At 43.4% G+C, this 22,263-nt stretch overlaps 1 protein-coding gene across 2 annotated transcripts; it reads left to right on the top strand.

Moving 5' to 3' along the window:
* Nucleotides 1-4,891: 4,891 nt before the first annotated feature.
* On the top strand, nt 4,892-20,045 carry LOC115543682 (leucine-rich repeat and immunoglobulin-like domain-containing nogo receptor-interacting protein 2). 2 transcript variants are annotated; one of them, XM_030356137.1, is made up of 2 exons: nt 4,892-5,309; nt 16,853-20,045. In XM_030356137.1, exon 2 carries the CDS (start codon nt 16,869-16,871, stop codon nt 18,759-18,761), a length of 1,893 nt encoding a protein of 630 aa, XP_030211997.1. In that variant the 5' UTR covers nt 4,892-5,309; nt 16,853-16,868; the 3' UTR covers nt 18,762-20,045. The 2 variants fall into 2 exon arrangements, with proteins under 2 accessions (XP_030211997.1, XP_030211998.1); XM_030356138.1 differs by lacking the exon at nt 4,892-5,309 and adding an exon at nt 14,501-14,649.
* Nucleotides 20,046-22,263: the final 2,218 nt, after the last annotated feature.

The raw sequence follows: 22,263 nt of genomic DNA on the forward strand, positions 1-22,263 counted from the left end.
GAGGAGGTGGAGATACAAGCCCCGTCTTCCCTCGGTCGTCATGGGGAATGTACGCTCACTGCCCAACAAGACGGACGAACTATCAGCCCTCATTACCGGACAGCGCGAATACCGGGAATGCAGTGTGTTGTGCCTGACGGAGACATGGCTGAACGGGAAGATACCAGATTGCTCTGTGGAACTAGCCGGCTTCACGCTAGTTCGGGCGGACAGAGACAAACAGAGCGGTAAGAAGTCGGGTGGTGGACTGGCTGTCTTTGTTAACTCCAAATGGTGGACATGTTACTACGAAGGAAATCACGTGCTCGCCTGATGTTGAGCTGTTGGCTGTGGGACTGAGACCTTACTATCTGCCCCGTGAGTTCTCGGCTGTCATTATTGTTGTTGTTTACACTCCACCATCAGCTGTTGCGGGGCGGGCTTGTGACGTCATTCACTCCACCTGCAAACTCGGTATCCCAACGCTCTCATTATAGTGAATGGAGACTTCAACCATGTTAACATCTCAAAGACACTGACTGACTTCACTCAGTATGTGACCTGCAGCACCAGAGGGGATAAGACATTGGACTTACTGTATGCCAATGTTAAGGAGGCATACAGTGCAACAGCTCTCCCCCCCTGGGCAAATCAGACCACTGCTTGATACAACTGTCTCCTATATACAAACCTCTTGTGAGGAGACAGCCAACCACCACCAGGACTGTACAGCAGTGGTCTGAGGAGGCCCTGATGGAGTGCTACAGGACAACAGACTGGGAGATGTTTCAGGAAGACTACGGCGACGATATTGAGGGTCTCACTCAATGCGTCACAGACTATATAAAGTTCTGTGAGGAGAGTGTTGTCCCCACCAAGAAGGTTCGCTGTTTCCCCAACAGCAAACCCTGGATCAACAGGGACATCAAAGTCCTGTTGAACCGGAAGAGGAGAGCCTTCATGGAAGGAGACAATAAGGACACACAGAGGGAAATACAGAGAGAGCTGAGGAGGGAACTGAGGAGGGCTAAAGACTGCTACAAGAACAGAATAGAGGGGAAGCTGCAGCAGAACAACCCCCGAGAGGTGTGGGCGGGGTTGAGAACCATCACTGGCATGAAAAATGCTGGAGGATCACAGGAAGGGACAAAGGAACGGGCCGACGAGCTAAACCTGTTTTTTAACAGATTTGACTCACCAACTGGGGCCAGACCAACACCCCCCTCCCCCTCCTGCACTACTCATCTCTCTGCTATACCACAAGACCCGGGCATGGCAGCTTTTGCACCTCCCCTCCCAGCACCACCCTCTCTCTCTCTCCCTTTCCACAATTCTAAGGTGGCTGGACCAATGTCAAGCCCAGGGATCAGTCATTCCCTCATCACACCCCCAACTATCCCAGTGACCCCAGCAACAACAAACCCCTTCATCAACACCAGCTACGTGAGACGGCAGCTCACCAGGATCAGGACATACAAGGCCAGAGGACCGGACGACATCAGCCCGAGGGTGCTCAAGATTTGTGCAGAGCAGCTGGCAGGAGTGTTCACGCATCTTTTCGGCCTCTCCCTGAGGTTGAAAAAGGTGCCAACACTCTGGAAGACATCCTGCGTAGTCCCTGTCCCGAAGAAGGGAAGACCTAGCGCTCCAAAAGACTTCAGACCTGTGGCTCTAACGTCACACGTCATGAAAATCTTCGAGAGGATGGTCCTGGAGCACCTCAGGCCCTTGGTGCGTGACTGCCTGGACCCACTGCAGTTTGCGTACCAGACCCGACATCGGCGTGGAGGACGCCATCATCTGCCTGCTTCACAGAGCTTACACACACTTGGAGAGGCCGCAGAGCATGGTTAGGATCATGTTCTTCGACTTCTCCAGTGCTTTCGACACCGTCCAGCCAGTCCGGCTGGTGGAGAAGCTCCAAGTGATGAAGGTGGATCCTGACATGGTGGCATGGATTTCAAACTACCTCACGGACAGGCCGCAGTATGTCAGGCTGCGACATACTGCTTGTCAGACGTGGTGACCAGCAACACCGGCACACCCCAGGGAACTGTACTTTCACCGTTTTTGTTCTCCCTCTACACCTCGGATTTCTGCTACAACTCCCGAGCATGCCATCTGCAGAAGTTCTCTGATGACTCCTCCATTGTTGGATGCATCACAGACAATAGGGAGGAAGAGTATAGGGAACTAGTTGAGAACTTTGTGGGATGGTGTGACGGGAACCACCTTCAGCTCAACACCGGGAAAACCAAGGAGCTGGTGGTGGACTTCCGGCGCAGAAAGAGCACCCCAATACCTGTTTCCATAAAGGTGGAGGTGGTGGACACCTATAAGTTCCTTGGGGTGCACCTGAACAATAAATTAGACTGGTCAGACAACACTGAGGCCCTCTACAGGAAGGGACAGAGTAGGCTGTTCTTCCTGAGGAGGCTCAGGTCTTTCAAGGTGTGCACTACGCTACTACAGATGTTCTACCAGTCTGTGGTAGCCAGTGCCACCTTCTTTGCTGTAGTGTGCTGGGGAGGAGGCATCGGGAGCGGTGGTGCCAGCAAGATGAATAAGCTGGTGAGGAAGGCGAACTCTGTGGTGGGGATGAAGCTGGACTGTGTGGAGGCTGTGACACAGAGGAGGATGAGGGGGAAGCTGCAGGCGATCATGGACAATCCCTCTCACCCTCTCTACGCTGAGCTGAGGCAACTCAGGAGCACATTCAGCCACAGACTCTCCCAGCCACGTGCCTCAAAGCGCTTGGGGGGCTCTTTCATCCCATCAGCTATCAGACTTTATAACACCTCAACCCCCCGCTCCCAACGTCCCCAAAGTCCCAACAGCTCCTTTATCCAGACCTGTTTAAGGACTAAACCGCACACCTAAGGACTGCACCTATTGTTAACCTTGTTATTTGTTATTTATTTACTACATTTTTCGATTACTTCAGGGTCCCTGCACATTTGGCACATTTATATTTATATTTATACTTATATTTATATTATACCTCATATTTCATCGTACTTATTTATTTACTTAACACACAGGTCACCTACAAACGGAGAGTTACATGTATATAGTATGTTTGTTTTATCTTAACTTTATCTTATTAAAATAATTTTGTACTATAATTTTATTTTCAATTAGTAAATGTATTGTATATATACTGTTTTTTCGCACTTCTCTTTTCCCACTGTACTGCTGGTCACCTGTGAATTTCTCCCAAGGGGGATTAATAAAGGACTATCTTATCTTATCTTATCTTATAGAACAGGAACTAGACCACCTCACCCCAAACGTATGACTCTGCCTACACATCACTAACATCAACATGACAGTATAAGAGCACTATATACTACACCTCGGACACCAGCCTTCCAAGTTGCCGGTCTCGGAGCACTTATTGCGTTCCCGTTCGTCTTTGTGATTGTGTCATGAAATTGGCTAGTTGATGTTTATTGTTAGCTACATTAGACTCTTTAGCAAACCAGGGCCCTGTTTCCCGAAAGCATTGTTAGCCTAAGTGGTTCGTGAAGTGCGTCGTACGAGCATTGTTCAGTTTTCACACCGTTTCCCGAAAGCCTCATTGGTAACGAACGTTGTGAAAACGCTTGTAGCTAACGAGGACTCCAGGGGTAGGCCTACTCGTAGGGCGCTAAGAGCCTCGTTAGCCCTACTATAGCCCGTGGCATCACCAGCAGACATTCCACGTATTGGATGCGCTTTATTAAAACCCAATATTGCGCAATTTCGCAATACCCCCAAAACAGTAGTTACCGCCAATATATTAATTATAGTCTACTGTTTGATTTAAACAGCAAAGACAGAGACATGTTAGTCAACAACATAATTTATTGCAGCAATTTAAAGTTCCAAAAATACATGCGCAGCCGAAATGTACCTATCAAACGCCACGTACGTCACAAGGCAACCCTCTCACAAGGCATAAAATCAAATTATTCCATTGCTGTTTAGATTCAGCTTTATTGGCCAGGTTTGCGTAACAAAAAAGGAATTTGACTTCGGTTAACACTTTGCTCTCAAAATACAATAACACTTAACCTAATTGTATGTAGCCTACCAAACCTCATGTGGGAGGTCGCTTTCGAGCTGCACTTGCTGTCTCCCCTCTGATTTTAATTCAACACATACACTTCCTCAACACATACACTTGCAAACTGATTTATATCACTGTGTTTAGCATTCATATTATTGCAGTCTATTCTTTTCGTAGGCTACTCTGGCCTTGATGGGGACATATTTTAACGCTTTTTAACCCCCCTTGCGACATTCCTGCGTCTCCGCAAGATCCATCGTGAGAATGATACAAGCGTGGATCCATCGTTATCGGGAAACGGGGCCCAGCTCGAAAACAAACACAACTTTACCTTGTATTGCACACACAAAGCAAGACCGTGCAATACATAAATTGGTGACCGGAATAAAGTAGCAATGTAATCTAGTGTTTAAGAGCATTTAAAATCGGCATTCAAATTACCTACGTGGTACATAAACAAAGAAACTATAGGCCTATTTCTTTCCCGTAGCAGACCGCAAATGAACTCGGTATGCTCTCAGAATTCCGAGAAGGACCGACCAAAAGGGGGCGTGCCTCCGTGAAGTACCGTAAGAAAGCTTGGAGATTTCCCCACTTGCAACTCGGAAGGCTGGTGTCAGAGGCATCTGGAACACACCTTTAAACCGACACAACGGTGCTAACCATATGACGGTAAAACACAGTCAAACAAATAATAACCAATATGGCTTTAGCCGTGAACCTGTGAGGCAATTTTTTAAACAGCTATAGAAATCTACGATATGGATAAAATTGTTGCTTCGCTTTAATAGTTCACGAGTCGTGGCTTACAGGTGATGTTAGACGAGACGCTGTGGAAGCTCAAAAAGCCCCCACCCAACTGGTTCTGCCTCCACTTTCCCCTCCTCCCTCCATCACCCTGCTGCTCAGTGGACACCCGAGGGTCTCGACCGTATCTCGTTCAAGATAGGGAGTGAACCATCCCTTCCGAATCGACAAATAAAAAACGAGCAGGCGACATAAAGAGACGGGCTTTGTTTTGATCAGAAGACGGATAAATACGTGGATCTGGTGTACAGTCGCGAGAGATGCTGTCGGAGCACTGGTGTTGATGTGCGCACTGGTGTTGATATGCGCGGCTGAGTTGGTTCAGATTTCGTTTGTAGTCGGACACGCACTAGCCTTACGCACTAGCCGTACGCACAAGCCTCACGTACTAGCCTTACGCAATAGCTTTACGCACTAGCGGGGCATAAACCGGAGTGAGTATGGATCTGACGTGTCGGAGTGCTGTGAACAGGTAAGAAACACCATTATCACACACAATAACACAATACACACGGCGCTGAAGAAGGTCCACATCGACCGATCCACATGGGTTTTTTCTGCGCTCGTTGCGCACATCTTTAGGCTACAGACACGAATAGAAATACATATAAATTGACAAACTGTTGTCGTCCGTCTCAGCAAGGCGTAGTCCCTCTGTGGAAATATGGGAGGATGGCGTTTAACTTAACTTTAGTTATATTGTGTGAGCTGCTGTTGACACCAGCAGCGGGGTTGATGGTTGGATTGAATGTGTCTTATGGTTAATAATGTGGAAAACGAGCAACATTAGGTGATGTTAATCAAGTTTTCGCTCTGCATACAATAGTGTGACGTATCTAATGACGGAGGTGTTCGGTCAGATGTGATGATGGGGACCTGTGTGGTGAGCACAGTGCATGTTTCCAAGAAGACTGCCATCTATCAGTGGCCTTATAACTCAATAAGACCAGGAGGCTACATTATCTCCATCCTCACCATGCACCGAATAAATAGGGTTTTTCATGAGTTGTGTGAGGCATGCTGCAGGAGAATCTGATGCAGACTACAGAACAGAGACAGGGTCTTTCTTGGTGGCATCCTTTGATTCCGTTTATTTTGAAAACCAAGCTTAATTATTGCACCTTTTTCATTCATTCATCAATAATAGACTAATAAACACTGGTTCATCTTGTATTTTGTGCCATCATGGTTGGAAGTGTTATAGTCTCCGAATAGAAAGGTTTCTATTGAAGAGAGAGAGGAGGAGGAGGAGGAGTGTGTGAGGTGTTTCCAAGGCAACCGGTCAGGGGTGTGTTTGCTCTCATGAGGGAGCAAGGAGCAGAGCTGAGAGATGAGGAACATGGAGACAGCCTCGTTAATGGGAGAGGGAAGCTGCATTGGCAGCAGGATGGTATTTTGTATTGGCTCACTGATTCGTTGCTTTGTTTTTAATAATGGATGAAAGATGTTTTGAGTGAGTTGATCCCTGGTCCGATGAAATAGAGCATCAGAATCAACGCTGGAGGGAGAGGCAGATTATTTTTTTATTCTAATCGTCTCGCTGAATATGGATTGGATTTTGTTGTTGAGGATAACACAACTTCTCATTGGCTCCGTCTTGTTTATAATTGCAAATGGGGGCTTCTCAAATGATTCATCAGTCTGCTTTTCTTTGGTAACTGGGGCCTGACTTAAACATAAAGTCCAACGCACATAAGCATGACAGGACAGAAGCAAAATAATCTTTTTGTATTTTTTAATCCAATTTGGAGTCAATGGATAAAGATAAAGCCCAGAAGCACTACCTAGTTCCCGCTCTGTGGTCTTTGCTCATTAAAACAATATGATTGTAGTTATTTTTGTCACACTCGAAATTTGCGCTCCGAATGTTGTTGGCTTTTTGTGGAATATCACCTTATAATATGAGCTGTGATTGTGCCTATACATTGGCTTTTGCTCACTGACGCAGACACACCTGTTCAACAGGCGCGGTGTAAGCATGAATCCCCCAATCAGAGGTCGGCCCTCGTCAGCTGTTAAAGAAGAAGATGAATTGCACCGAAAAATTATTCTTCATATTTGCAGGGTTAGGGTTAGGGTTCATTTTGAACTGCTGTATACATCCTATCTTTCGAAATACATTTAAAGCTCCCTTTCCAACCCTCCTCAGTGGTTAGCATGAATGACAAACAGAAGAGGTTAATTTGTTGATTGATAATATGAGTGTGGAATGAGTGTGGTTGATGGCTGGTTCAAGCAGCCTCACCTCGCCCCAGAATCCAGTATTGTATTGCACTAATGCTGTTAGCATGTGTCCTGCCCACCATACTTGATAACGTATATGTTCAATGAGAAGCAGCTTGTGAGGGAAGCACAACCTCAGGTTTAAGCCATGTTCATACTTTGATGCAGTTGACATACAAGTCGTCCTCTGCCAATGTAGAGAGGCAGAATGGGCTGGTGACATGGGACAACGTCAGATAAAGGGTTAACATAGCTACCTCAGTGTGCGCATGCTCCAGATAAAAGATGGATGACGATTTTGTGCGAGGAGATCGACTGTTACCCACATTTATATGATTTGTGCTCAATGGTGTTGAATTCCTCGTAAGATATCTCGCAAAAACTTGAGTGAGATGAAATTCTTATTCCTCCTGATTTTTATGGCGGTTGGCCATCGTTGTTATGGTGACCGCCAACTGGAAAGGAGTCTGTGAAACACCAACCAGACGCAGAACCTCAATTGTAGTATGGAAGAGCCTCAGGTCTGTCCAGACAGAGGACGTTTCATTCAGATCAAGAGCCTCCAAAGGACCCAGTAAAGATAAAACAGTGCTGCAATGAGCCTGATAAGAACGTGGAAACATAACCACACCACACCACCCCAATCCTGGCCTCCTTCAAAACCCTTCTTCTGGCATTTAAATCCATCCATTAAATCGATTCTGTACCCCCACCATACATAAAGAAAGTCTTAACTCCTCATATCGTCCCTGAAGTCTGGAGCCGTCAGATGAGCCGCGGCAAGCCGCAGCGCTGCAGCGTCAGTAGTAAGGACCTCAAACGGTGGAAGGTCTGAGGACTTGTTCTGCTTTTAATACGGCGGTGGCGTTGGGTGGCGCTGCAATGCACACCAAGGTTCTGAGCTAGAAGATAAACTAGGCTGCATGGCGGTGTACAAGTTGGCGCTCATTGGAAGCAAGCAACCCACTTAAATTCCAATAGAGGCACGGCGTTGAACCTTTGGGGGTACTTCAGGTGACCATAGGACTGAGACAGGGGTTTGTACATTGGGCAAAGCTAATGAAATTGCAACAGCACTAGCACTATTCAAGTGCATTCAAAGAAAAACACGGACCCACCCAAAGGGACTAAAGACATCAGATCTGGGGTATATGACCGGCCTGTTGTTATAAGTAGCTAGAGCTTTTTGATATTGGCGGTTAAACTTAAACAAGTTTAAACTTCAACAATTTTAACCCTGCATAAATAAGTGTAGTATAAAAAAGAGACATGAAAAAAGTTGCATCAATAAATAGTATATGTAGCTATGGTTTTATCTACTGTCCGCTGCTGTAATGACGCTTGAACTCAGTAAACAATATATTTCCCATATGGCTGAAAAGCAACATGTTTCTTCATACAGTTCCTGGTATTGATACCGATACAGTTGGAGTCGTCAGCACCGACTGTCCATATAGACCATGTGGGGGGTGAATGGGGGAATGGAGGGGGCTACTTGGGCAGATTGGGCCAGGGAGCTGTAGGGGAGAGGTGTGGATGTGGGTAGAGGGGAGCCCTAGCCTGGCTACCTGACCAAGCTCAATAAGCCTCTGAAGAATGAGTAGTAAACGATTATTAATGCTACTTTAACGGCACCGACAAGGCTGAGGCTGCTGTCATTTTCTACAGCACCAGAGGAGTCATCAACGGGTGTAGTTCAAATGACTCTGTAGGCAATTGGATGCTTGCCGTCGCTTCCCTTTGGTCATTGTGTTAAACCAGCCAATAGCGCGCCAGGGGGAGAAGCCATCTTGGTGATTGGCTCCTGTAAAAGCGGATCGGAAGCAGGAAGAAATGTATTGCACCTCTCCATACCCTGCTGCAGGGCGAATTCAAATCACCGGCAGAATGGGGTGGGGGTACCCAGTCTAGGGGGGCCCAGTTCTGCAGGATAGAGTAATTATATAGTTGAGGGATGAGCATTTTAAAGGTGACATATTATACCACCATGTGTGAGTGTGATTAGCCATTGCAAGCTGTTTGAAATAGGCCATTTTGATTAGGGATCGACCGATATATCGGTCGGCCGATATTATCGGCCGATATTCGCGTTTTTCACGTGTATCGGTATCGGCCGATACGCGGCTGATTTTCGCCGATATTTTTTTCGCCAAGTTTATTTATTTATTTTTTTTATTTTTTTTTTACTTGTTCTACCTCACCTGTTTTTAATATTTGTTAAATATTGTTTTTTATATTGAAGTTCAATAAATGTTCCTTTTTTTAAATTGAGACTTGTAACATTTGTAATCAGTGTAATTTTTATGATTGAGGGAGCAAAAGCAGTATCTGCTCTAAATATCGGCTCAAGAAAATCGGTATCGGCGTATCGGCTAAGGCTGATGAAAAAATATCGGTATCGTATCGGCCCTAAAAAATCTGTATCGGCCGATCCCTAATTTTGATGTATGATAGATAGATGAGCAACATTTGCTACAGTCCACTTGGTAGGCTGGTAGACTGATCTATCCAGCACACATCTAGGTGGACACTCCGACTTGTGATGTCAGAAGAGGCAGATTTCCAAAACGACATGTAACGGCTAATCACAGTCACACATTAGTTAAAACGCTTAAATCCCAATCTCATTTCACAAAAACCAAGGTTAATTTGAAAGATATTTGATATTTCATAGACATTCTCTGTGAAAAAGTTATCTAAATTTGGGAGGGAAATGCAATCAGTGGTCACTATCAGCTTTTACCGGCCTACCATTGGGTTTCCTGTCTACATGTAGGTAATGAGCCCATGATCGTTGAATAACCGTTGGTTGGCTATTTTGGCTAGATCTCAAGCTACTCGTGGGCCGTTAGCCAGTTTGTAGCCTGTGATCTTCCTCACACTGCTTCACACCTCTTTGCAGTCACACACTTAGTTCTCCATCTTCCTCCTGTTTCTTATGTGCCATCTTCAGATCAGCCTTGTTACCAGACCTGGCTTGGCCTGTCTGTCATTTAAACAGGTCTTTACCTCACTGTTCAAGGCTTGTGGTCGGGAGAACACTGCCACCTCCTAGTTGGTAAAGGGGGTCTCCTCGCACAAGGTGATGTAGTCTGAAATGCAATTTGAAATACCGTCAACGTCCCCCGACCCCTCATGTAGCTCACAGAGATCCTCCCGGTCTCGAGAGACAAACTGCTGCTGGTTCCATCTCCATCCTAGTGGTCACTGGTCACAGGGAAATATTGCTGTTCTCCTTTGAAATTCCCGTTCCTTGTCGGAAGGTGTTTTTGTTTTGGCTTGTGTGTTATGATTCACTAATGTACCTTTCAGTATTTATTTAAAAATAATCATGTGAAACAAATGAAAAACATTGAAACAATGAAACTGAAATTGTATGCAACTAAAGTGTTGATTGTTTCGTGTTTATTATCAATTAAACTCTTGACGTATTCCTTTTGAGAGTTATTGTATACTGGTTATATATATGTATCTATATATATATATATATATATATATATATATATATATATATATATATATATACTGTTTATATAGGGTGCGGGTTGTACCGATTCCATAGCAATTTCCTATCCATGTTTCTGGCAATCACTAATTGTTGAATTTATCTGTAGAGGAATAATTGCAACAGATTTTAAATACTTATAATGATATTATAATATATCTATTGCAATAGTCAAATGTATTTATTAAAGAGAGTATGGTCGCACCTTATTGGGTTTCTTATTAGCTGTTGAAGGGAGGTTCCTTCTTCCTAGCGCTGGTCTAACAGGAAGCACCTGTCAAGTTGTGTAATGCAGGACCCTTTTCTGTCGATACTCTGGTCAATATAGACACCACATAATTGCAGCAGGCCCTTTAGCAGGACAATACAAATGTCTCCCCTGAACTCTGGAGCAAACATGGAGTGATTTACAACGAGGGGATTGAGCTCAACCAAGCCTTTTCAGAATACACCTAGGCTATGTTAATATTAGAACCTACAAACTGATCTCACTGTTAGTACAGTACCAAAATGTAATAACAAACACAGTATACATAGGCAAAGACACCCTTCAAACATAAAGGCAATTCAGAGGGGATTACATTAAAAAATATCAGAAAAGAGAAGACACAAGAAAGAACAATGCTTACAAAAATAAATGTATCATCGATCAAAATAAATGCAGACGTACATTTGAATATAATCTATATTTACATTTATTTAATAAGAACTCAGATTGCCGGACACAGAATGCGCTAAAGTGGAACTTTGTTTGGGTTGTGCCTAGGGATGGGCGTGGGGAATCGATTACTTGAGTACTCCTCGTTACAAATGAACTCGGTTGGTGGATAGGCAAACTCGAGTTTGCATATACACACACAGACAAGTTTTCTGAAGCAAATGTATACATTTTCTGTGTGGCACAACTGGCGCGTGCCGTGCACAAAGCAAATTAAATGTATCAACTTTCTGTGCGGCGCGTGCCGTGCCGTGTGTGCACAACGCCAGAATTCAAAAAGTTAAGAGATGGCGGTTAGAGCAAAGCACAGCGAAGTATTGAAATACTTTACAGAAATAGGAGATCATAAGGTGAAATGTCAAATATGCCAAGCGAAATTGAGCTACCAGAGTACTACAAGTACTATGCGGCAACATATGCTCCTGAAACACAACGGTGAGTTCGGGAAAGCAGACCCGCAGCAACCAAGTGTGTCGGTTATTTTCACAGACGCAAGACGCAGCTGTGATCACGGCCGTGTATAGAAGATCACAACGCTGAGTATTTTTGTAGTTCATTTGCTGCCGTTTTATTTGCAGCTTTAAATTATTTGCAATGGTTAGGCTACTTGTTTCGTTTTTTTTAAAAAAATAACGTTACAGCGGATCGGAAGCAGGAAGAAATGTATTGCACCTCTCCATACCCTGCTGCAGGGCGAATTTAAATCACCGGCAGAATGGGGTGGGGGTACCCAGTCTAGGGGGGCCCAGTTCTGCAGGATAGAGTAATTATATAGTTGAGGGATGAGCATTTTAAAGGTGACATATTACACCACCATGTGTGAGTGTGATTAGCCATTGCAAGATGTTTTGAAATAGGCCATTTTGATGTATGATAGATAGATGAGCAACATTTGCTACAGTCCACTTGCAAATGTTGGAACTGGCTGATTTGCTCAGACTCAGGCAATGAGATGTCTTTTCAGAGTGGGAAGGGGTCAAGCAATATCGGTGCAGTAACAACGTTATTCTTTTTTCATCTCTGGTGAAATCGTACAGCGCAAAATGCTTTTGTCTGTGCCACTAAGATGAAGCCGCTTGCTTTAAAAACTTAGGCAACTTTTAAGATACTAGGTTTTGCGACATGACAGCAGTCTTACTATGGAATCCTCTACGAGCTTCATGTTTACGATGTGCAATATGCTAAAGATACTCCCCAGGATGTAACTTAATGTTTACTGCTGCAGCCATTCTATTCCAACCCACATGTTTACAAAACATTAACAAATTGTGGCTATCTTGATCAAATATTTCTGGCCCTCAACCAAGTTTTTAAGGCAGTATGTAGCAGGAATTATGTCATTGAACTTAGCCCGTATCTAAACATCTAAATAGTTTTGATAGCGATGCTGTCAGTTTACGTCATGGTGTCAGGTGCGCCAGGTTTGTTTGCAGCATTGGTAGCAGGATCAGTTTATATGGTGTTTTGAAGCATTTTAGGGCACCGTTTTAAAAATTCCGAGGAGTAGTTTGAATATGATACATTTGCGCACCCAAAAACTGAGTGTTTGGGCAAAATCAGTCAGTAAAAGCTGACAAACTCTGTGGATATGGGTGTGTTGCCTTGATCACCTTGTACTCTAAAGCCGTATTCAAAGCAAGCACTGGATTAAGTGCGGAAATATTTCTCCGAAATTGTTCGACTGGAATGTCAGGATTAAGTCTGATATCCCATTTTTGATGAGACAAATGAAGTAAGAACTTATGATGAGGACAGTATGGATGGGAGAGACTATGATTCACTTTGTCTTTTAAAGCGGAAAGGGATGCACTTTATTCACATGAATGCCAGGAGTCTTCTACCCAAACTTGATGAAATCGGGCCCCACGTGACTACTTCTAAGTCTTGAGTCTTGGCTAGACAACTCCATTCAAGATTGTGAAGTTGGACTTGCAGGGTACTACATCTACCGACGAGATTGTAACAGACACAGAGGAGGAGTGTGGCTGTTTATAAGGTCTGACATAACTTTCAATCCGCGCCACGATCTACAGGTGGATGGCTTGGAGGCAGCTTGGGTTGAATTAAAACTTCCTAAAACCAAGCCCATCATTGTACGTGTATGTTACCGCCCAGCTAAACAAATAGACTTCTACAAACTCCTTGAATCTGTCTGTTGTAAAAGCAATATATGCCTAGAGAATGAATGTATCATCATGGCTGATTTTAATAGAAATCTATTATTGCCAAGAGGTAACCTGAAAAAGTCTCTCTCATATCTCTGCAAGCTGTCAATTAATAACTGAGCCCAGTAGGTTATCTATAAGTAGCCAGTCCCTTCTTGACTTAATTTTAGTATCCGACTGTGGAATGATATGTCAGTCAGGTGTGTTGTATGTGGCTTTCAGTGATCATAATATAGTATTTTGCACACGTAAGAGAAGAGTGAAATCCAAGCCGATAAATGAGCATTGTGCCATCAAATACAGATGTACCAAACAGTACTCTGCTGAGGTGTTCAATCAAAGGCTATCTGAGAAAGACTGGTTGGATGTGTTTGAATGTAAGGATGTTGACAGGGCTTGGGATTTGTTCAAGCAGCGTTTCATAGATGTTCCTGCTTGTTGTATACTACGATATCATACTCTATAAAACAACCAGAGGCTTCACACCTTACGGTAAATACGAATACGGACCGTTTCGTCCGGCAATGGGTCCGACGCCTCTGAGCTTACAAATCCGGAGTGCTCCGGGAGAAACGGAGCAATACCACCGGAAATCGAGGCGGCAGTACCTATAGAGTCAGACCATTCGCGAAAATAAATAGTATAATATCTGATATGTATATATATTGTATTTAACGTTTTATACTTATATTATACTATATACCTTTTTATTTTATTGTTCCCCTGCTTTGGCAATGAGTTGTAACTGGTAATTTAACAACATTTTGAGGAGATAATCTGCGGGTTGGTGAGGGGTGTCACATGCCACCGCACACTTTTTGCACTTTTTTTTTTGCCGATTTCGGATGACACAAAGCAAAATCATCTCTACAGATGTCATGGCAATGTCTTGTTTTTTAAAATAATGTATGATGACTATATGCTCTGTAAGGTGACCTTGGGTGTCTTGAAAGGCGCCTCTAAATTAAATGTATTATTATTATTATTATTATTATTATTATTATTATTATTATTATTATTATGTTTGCGATTGTCGATGCCGTTAATTTGTGACACGATAGTCACTGCCCTCTAGAGGATGTATTGCGTAACATCCATAACAACGCTGAAACCGGACGGAGGTATGAAGAGTAGTCCCGGAGACAACGTTTGGTACGGACGGACGAATTTCGTCCGGATCCGGGGGTATGAATCGGCCTTAGTAAGGAAACGAGACCGTGAGCATTTGATATGCACTGCCTTTGTATTGAACTCAGAGAAGGCACATACAACAACGTCAGCACGTAGCATAAGAGAGGGTGTGACCGCGTCCCAGGAGGGACAAACTTAAACATTCAATACACAACGCTGATGAAGTCATACCAATGAGGGTCTGGGGGGACGTACAGCGTTTGGCCTGCGGGTGGGGCTGGGGGGTCATGTTTGGAGCACTCCGGATGTGCCGGGTTGATTGTGTCTGATTGCGGGCACCTGCTCGCAATCAGACCTGCCACGGAGTGTGTATTTATGTGCCTGCTTTTGTCTTGCAGTAGAAAAGGGAGGCCAGCGTGAGTGAGAGGTTTTGCACGGACTTTTGCCAGCAGCAACAAAGCCGCATTACGTGCTACCGTTGTGGCACGCTATTATTTACTGGCACGCTGTTATTTTTTACTACGATTAAAACCGCCTTTTACCAAGCAGTACCCTGACTGCGTCCGCTCTGTACAAAGGAATTGTTAAAGAGGGAAACAAGAATTAAAGGTCCCATGAATTAAAGGTCCCATGACATGACACCAGGTGTGGTGTGATTAGCCATTACAAGCGTTTTGGAAATCTGCCCCTTATGAAATCACAGGTGGGCGTGTCCACCTAGATGTGTGACGGATAGATGAGCAACTTTTGCTACAGTCCTGGTAGACTGATCTATCCAGCACACATCTAGTTGGACACGCCCACCTGTGATGTCATAAGGGTCAGATTTCCTGCAGTGTCGTGGGCAACAATCCCTTTCTCCTCCATTTCGCAGTTCTGTCTAATTCAGATTCATGTGGAAGTGGAAGAACCAGAGACCCGACGCAGTCGTGTGAGAATCATATCGTATGGAGGCGCAGACAGCTTTTGGCCGTGATAATATATAGTATATGATATAGATATCTATGTATAATATGATATTATTTAGATATAGAGCTCCAGTCAGCAAATGACAACAATTCCTTTATCTTCCATTTTGCGGTTCACTCTGAACCAAACTTCTGGGAGAGAACGCTGATTGGCTGTCACAACCTAGCATCAAGCCAAATCAGCAGGTGTTTACGCGAGTAGAATCACACGGAATTCACATGAACCAGGTTGTTTGCACCATGCCATTCATCAAATCGCGCCGCATGTTTTTCCGGCTGAAATTCCCCTCCATTCGTGTCTTTATCGGGCAAAATTCACTGGGCGGGCAAAGCAGAGAAAGGGGAGGTAACCTGGCCCCTTATGAGGACTTATGGGGCCAAATTACAAATCGGCGCGTCTGAGCTTTTATTTTTCAAAGGCGGAGCAGGATACAGTGCTCGTTTTACACCTTTCATGCCATGGGACCTTTAAAAATCATGATTAGTAAAAAAAGAAAATAGAATAATGATTGTATTGATGAATGTTATTTCTCACACGATATAGCCTTTCAATAAAAAAGTAAATACATCTGCAGCTGTCCCTCCTGCCCGCAAGAATCACATTTTTCCTTATGAAAGGAACAAGAGCGATAAGGCGAACAATGAGAATTTGGTCAAACAAGTGCATATCGACCAACTAATCGACCAACCGACCAGAACTTGACAGCCAATAAAGAAAATAAAGACAACGTTAGCATTAACAGCTGGTTACTTACCAGTCTAGAAGCAATGTCGCAGTTCAGCATCAAACTTCATTCCTTTACTTGAGCTGTCTCCAGCCATGGATAGCAATGCCAATGTTAACTCTTGTTTGACAATAGGTTAGAATTCGCTAGGTCTCATGTCCAACTCATGTACCAAAGTGGTATTATGAGATATTACTGGTTGGGGCAAGCTTGGTTAGTTGCTGACTTAAGTCATATCCCTAAAATACAATACATTGACTTCTTTGACACAACGTCAAACCTGTTATTTCTTCACATCATGTGATAATTGTAGTTAATTTTTGTCTATAAAAAAAAAATTTGGGATACTTTTCAACTTTAGGTCTAAAGCATGCAAAAGCAACCTATGTGAAAAAAGCATTAGTAAGATTCATTTGGAGGATGAGGAATGTTTGCTTTGTAAGCTTTTTTTTTCACTATTTTAGACAGTATGTCATAAGTCCATGTGTATTTTTTTAAAAACAACCAAAATAGTTAAATATGCCAAACAAAACCTTGTGTAAAATTTACCTATGTTTCTTTTTTTCTTTGTTTGTTACAGGACTTGACAATGATGGATGTCTGTATGGATAAGGAACTGTGCCATGACACAGGGCATCGTGGGTAGAGGAGTCATGCAACAGCCAGGTGTGCTTCACCATCTCCTCCTGGGCGGAGCCTTGCTGCTCCTGCTCGCCGCCTCGGCCCTATGCTGCCCTGCCCGTTGCGACTGTTCTGCCCATAGCAAATCTGTCAGCTGCCATCGCAAGCGCTTGCCCACTGCCCCTGAGGGTATTCCGATTGAGACTCGAGCCCTGGACCTCAGCAAAAACAAACTGCGGAGCATAACTCCTGACAACTTCTCTTCCTTCCAGCAACTGGAGGACCTAGATCTTAGCGACAACCTTATCAGCACAGTAGAGCCCGGTTCCTTTCGATTTCAGGTTGCGCTGCGCTTTCTTACATTCCGCAATAACTTGCTTCAGTTAATTCCTTTTGGTGTGCTATCAGGTCTAACTAACCTCACCCATCTTGATCTCAGCCACAACCGCCTGGTGGTTCTGTTGGACCATGGCTTCCATGATCTGCGAAGACTGGCCTCCTTAGAGGTCGGTGACAATGAGCTGGTGTTCATTTCCCAACGGGCGTTCACTGGACTACAGGCACTCCGCACTTTAACACTGGAGCGTTCCAATTTAACAGTAGTCCCAACGGAAGCCTTGACACACCTACACAGCCTGGTCAATCTGCACATGCTGCATCTGAGCATTGGTTTCCTGAAGCCGTATTCCTTCAAGAGGCTCGGAAATCTACGTCATCTAGAAATCGATCACTGGCCCTGGCTGGAAACGGTGCCACCACTCTCGCTGAATGGCCTCAACCTTACAACGCTTTCTATCACCAACACCAATCTGTCCACATTCCCTGGTGTGGCGCTGCGCAACCTGCCATATCTCACACACGTCAACCTGTCCTACTGTCACATCCAACACATCCAGCAGGGGGAGCTTGGCCAACATCCGCACCTGTTAGAACTACGGCTCCAAGGGGCCCAGCTGATGCACATTGAGCCAATGGCCTTCACAGGTCTCAAGGCTCTGCAGCTTTTGGATGTATCTCAGAATCAACTCGACTCATTAGAAAGTAGTGTATTTGCCTCAACCCACAGCCTCAGTAAGCTTTGTCTGGGCGGAAACCCATTGGTATGTGATTGCCGTCTGCTGTGGTTGTTGAATGATCGCAAGCTCCCCTTCCTGCAGCTCCTAGACGCCCAGCCCGAATGCACTGCCCCTGAGCGACTGATAGGAAAACTCCTGCGTGATCTAAAGGAACCGCTGGTGTCGAGATACGTCACCTGCACCAGGCCTCGGATTGGACCAAACATCACACAGCTGCTCATGGCAGATGAGGGGCAGCCTGCCCATTTAAGATGTGTTGCAGAAGGAGCCCCCCGTCCGTCTGTGGTATGGGTCACACCGCATAGACGCCACATTACAGTCAAAAGCAGTGGCAGGGTTGAAGTTCAAGCAAACGGTACACTAGAGATCAAGGCGGCAGAGTTGCATGACAGTGGATTATATCATTGCATTGCCAGTAATGCTGCTGGAAATGCCAGCCTGTCTGCTTCTTTGGCAGTGAGGAGCTCAGGCATAAGCGATAGATGGCTTTATAACAACAGGAGTTCAAACTATCTGACAGACTCCAACACTACCTGGGGAAACGAAACAGTACTGTATAACATGACATTCCCCATAGACCTGAAAACCATTATTATATCTACAGCCATGGGCTGCTTGTCCTTTCTTGGTGTTGTCATCTTCTGCTTCCTCCTGCTGTTCGCTTGGAGCAGAGGTAAAGGTCGCCACAGAAGCAACTTCGACATTGAGTACGTCCCACGGAAATCCAATGGGAACTCAACGGAGGTGATAGAAACAAGCGGACCTCGGCGTGTCAACATGAAAATGATTTAATCAAAGAAAAGTGAACCAATTCTCAACATGCAACATGAAAAACATAGCACACACATTTCTGCCAAAAAGTTAGTTTTCTATAGGATCCAGTGGATTTGTTAAAAAAATGAAAAGTGATGTACTAATATAGTGGCTGTCAATATGAAGGTGAATTAGTGGTAAAGTGCACATGTGAATATCAAACTGACCTGAACTTGTGGATGTGTTAATAATGTTGTCATAAAGTACACTTAATATTATCCTATAACCAACATATCAATATGGGAATCATAATGCTGCACTAGGCATGTATTTTTGTGGTGATGTGATGAGTAATGATGTTGTTGACTCCAGATGACATCAATGTGAAGTTAGAGAGTCAGTTGCAGTGGGGTCGGCAGGAGATGTATCATTATTGCCTCTTCAGGCCCAATTGTCTTAGCTGCAGTACGAAAGCCCTGTGTGTGGGTGTGTGTGCCTTTCGAATCTGTGTTCAAGGTTGTCTGGTTATCGCGTTTGTTGGTGTGTGGCATTTGTGCGTGTTTCTATGTGCATGTGCACGCATTGCCTCTCTAATTGGGAGGCAATTTAACAGGGCAATTATAAAGGATAATAGGGTCTGAAAACTATTTTCCAAGCCTTTGGTTTTAGGCCCTTTATTGTAACAACAGAATTGTAATTGTTGAAAACAATACTGCTTGAATTACAAACGACAACATTTGTTTCCTTGGAGTGAATACAGAAAGTAATCAATTATCCAAATTCTTTCATATTTAAAATGTTTTTACTATTAGCCCACACCTACAGTCCTAGACCAATGTGACGCTACTTTGGTGTTACAGAAATGCAACATTAACCCCAATTTTATATAAAAGATAATAATTACATAAAAATCAAAATAATAATAAGATACAAGCAGATTTTCTTGTCAGCTATGTCACTACACCATATAAAAACCCTCAGTGGGTGGAAAAGCGCAATGTTTAAAATGTACCGGATTTATCCCATCTTCAACCAGTTCCTTTTGAAGCTAGCTCCTTTAAGCTTCTCTGTAGACCCTCATCGAGGGAGGTGGGCTATTTTAATATATGACATTTGAAACACGTACTTAATTATTCTTGTATCGTTTAGGTTTTCTGTTTTAATGTTAATAAATTATGAATATAATTATTTGTAATGCCGGGACATGGGTGTCAAGATGTGATTATATTGTGATAAAATGTTGAAGGTTGTATACATGTTTTCATATGACAAATCAATGGGTATATTTTCAAAAGGAAATAAATCATACCTATACCCCTACAACTGTAGTCAGCCTGCCTTTGTGAGTTAATAAAATGGCCAACACAATGTCCAACTCATATAAATACATGTGTAGATGGTGATTGACACAGGGCTGTTTTTAAGTATTTGTGTGCAACTTGCACCTAAATACTTAAAACCAGGTACTACAGTAAAACTGGACATGGTCGAATAAAAGACATTCATGCATTGCAATCAGATTTCTAAAAAATATTTTTTGGCTGATTATTAAGACAATTTTTTTTTAATAATCTTCTCATTTTGAGAATGAATCTATTTTAATTGCATTCGAGTAATGCATTTACTTTAGAATATCTTTAGAATCCCCCATGATTAAATCTTCATTCACTGACATGTTCAACGTTCATTTTGGTGAAGCAGATGTCTTCCGTGGGGCGCTTTTCGCCCAGCCCCACATGCCTGAATTATTACGTCGAATTGTATGGCTTTGGGGCGCTCAAGATATAGCCTCAAGCGCAGTGCACCGTCCACTGCGCGTAACCGCGCGTTTGCCATTACCTCAGAGATCAGCAAGATGGCGACTTTGAGTACTGCTTCCACTGTTTCCCTGTGAGTTCAGCTAGTAAAAGAACTCGGAGCAGAAAAGCCAGAAGTGAACGTAACCCAACAAGCAAGAGAAAAGGATAGAGCCTACAAGAGAAGTTTTTCCAGAGTTTGGTTCAGGCTTGGCTAACTAGCTCTGGGTATGCCAATGCAATTTTTTGCTTTCCTTGTATACTTTGTAAAACAAGTGCGTGTGATAGTTCGTGGACACAGACCTGACGTAAGAGGAATGACACATTCTGTCAGAACAGTTCAAAAAAACACAAGCGAGCAAGAGTGCATATGAACAACTGTGTGAAGCTAGCCATGCTAGAGGTAAGCAACTTCTATTTATTCCACTAGCCTATATGTATTTCCCTTGAGATGGACACTGGTTGCAGACCCTCACAACCTCCCCCCACCCCATACTGTATATAGTTCTCTGCAAACCTATGGTGGGACCAGGCCTTCATTGTGCATATTGTATATAGTCCTCTGCAAACCTATTCAGTGTACATACTGTATATAGTTCTCTGCAAACATGGTGGCATCAGGCCTTCAGTGTGCATATTGTATACAGTCCTCTGTAAACCTATTCAGTGTACATACTGTATATAGTTCTCGGCAAACCTATGGTTGCTTCAGGCCTTCAGTGTTCATATTGTATATAGTCCTTTGCAAACCTAATCAGTGTACATACTGTATATAGTCCTCTGCAAACCTATGGTGGCATCAGGCCTTCAGTGTGCATATTGTACTGTATGTAGTCCTCTGCAAACCTATGTTGGTATCATCCCTTAAGTGTGTCTTCAACAACCACACACAAAAGTTTGCACATTTACATGAATTTTGTGGAATTCATATTTCATTGTATTTGTCTAAATGCTTACTAATGCAGACTGTAGATATATTTATGAGTGACGTTTACCAACACAATGGCTTGGCCGTAACAAAGTCACCCATTATCTCTATCTCTCTCTCTCACTCACACACAGAGAGAGAGAGAATGTTCTTTTTTTGCCTTTACTATTTTGTCAGAATGCACCAGAATGCTTCGTTTGTTTGTGAGAATCACAAAAAAAAATTGTGGGGGAGGATGCCCCCAGACCCCCCTTTTTGGGTTTGGAATGCAAACGTTCAGCCCCCCCTCAAATAAATTCCACCAGCCGCCACTGCAATCAATTACAGATAGTTGAATTTGTTGTGTTAAACACAGTGATAAATTAGAATGTATTAATATAATTGCCAAATTAGTCCAGAAGATATAAGAAATGCAGAAGCAAACCTGAATCAGAGCCTAAGGTTAACACTTTGGATGCCTTTTCAGCTATTCTGGAAGTTATAAATGCAAAATGTGGAACTCTGATAAAATACAGATTATGACTATTTGATATTCGACCATCTGACCATTTGACCATCTAATATTTGACCATCCAAATATCCTTGTATATTTTCAAAATGATTCCTCAAATTGTGTCTGTGATTATGTATGTATTTGTGTTATTAGTTTATTGAGCCTTAAATTGTACCTTGGTGTATTGAGAAAGAAGAAAGGATCCCTGTTTATTTTCTTTAATAAATGATGTTGCATTTCATCCCAAGCCAATAGGCCTAATCATATATTTATAATGCCTTTAGTATATTCAGCATTGATACTTAGTTATGATATCAATATATT

Source organism: Gadus morhua, chromosome 5 (assembly GCF_902167405.1).
Source record: "Gadus morhua chromosome 5, gadMor3.0, whole genome shotgun sequence".
Lineage (NCBI taxonomy): Eukaryota > Metazoa > Chordata > Actinopteri > Gadiformes > Gadidae > Gadus > Gadus morhua.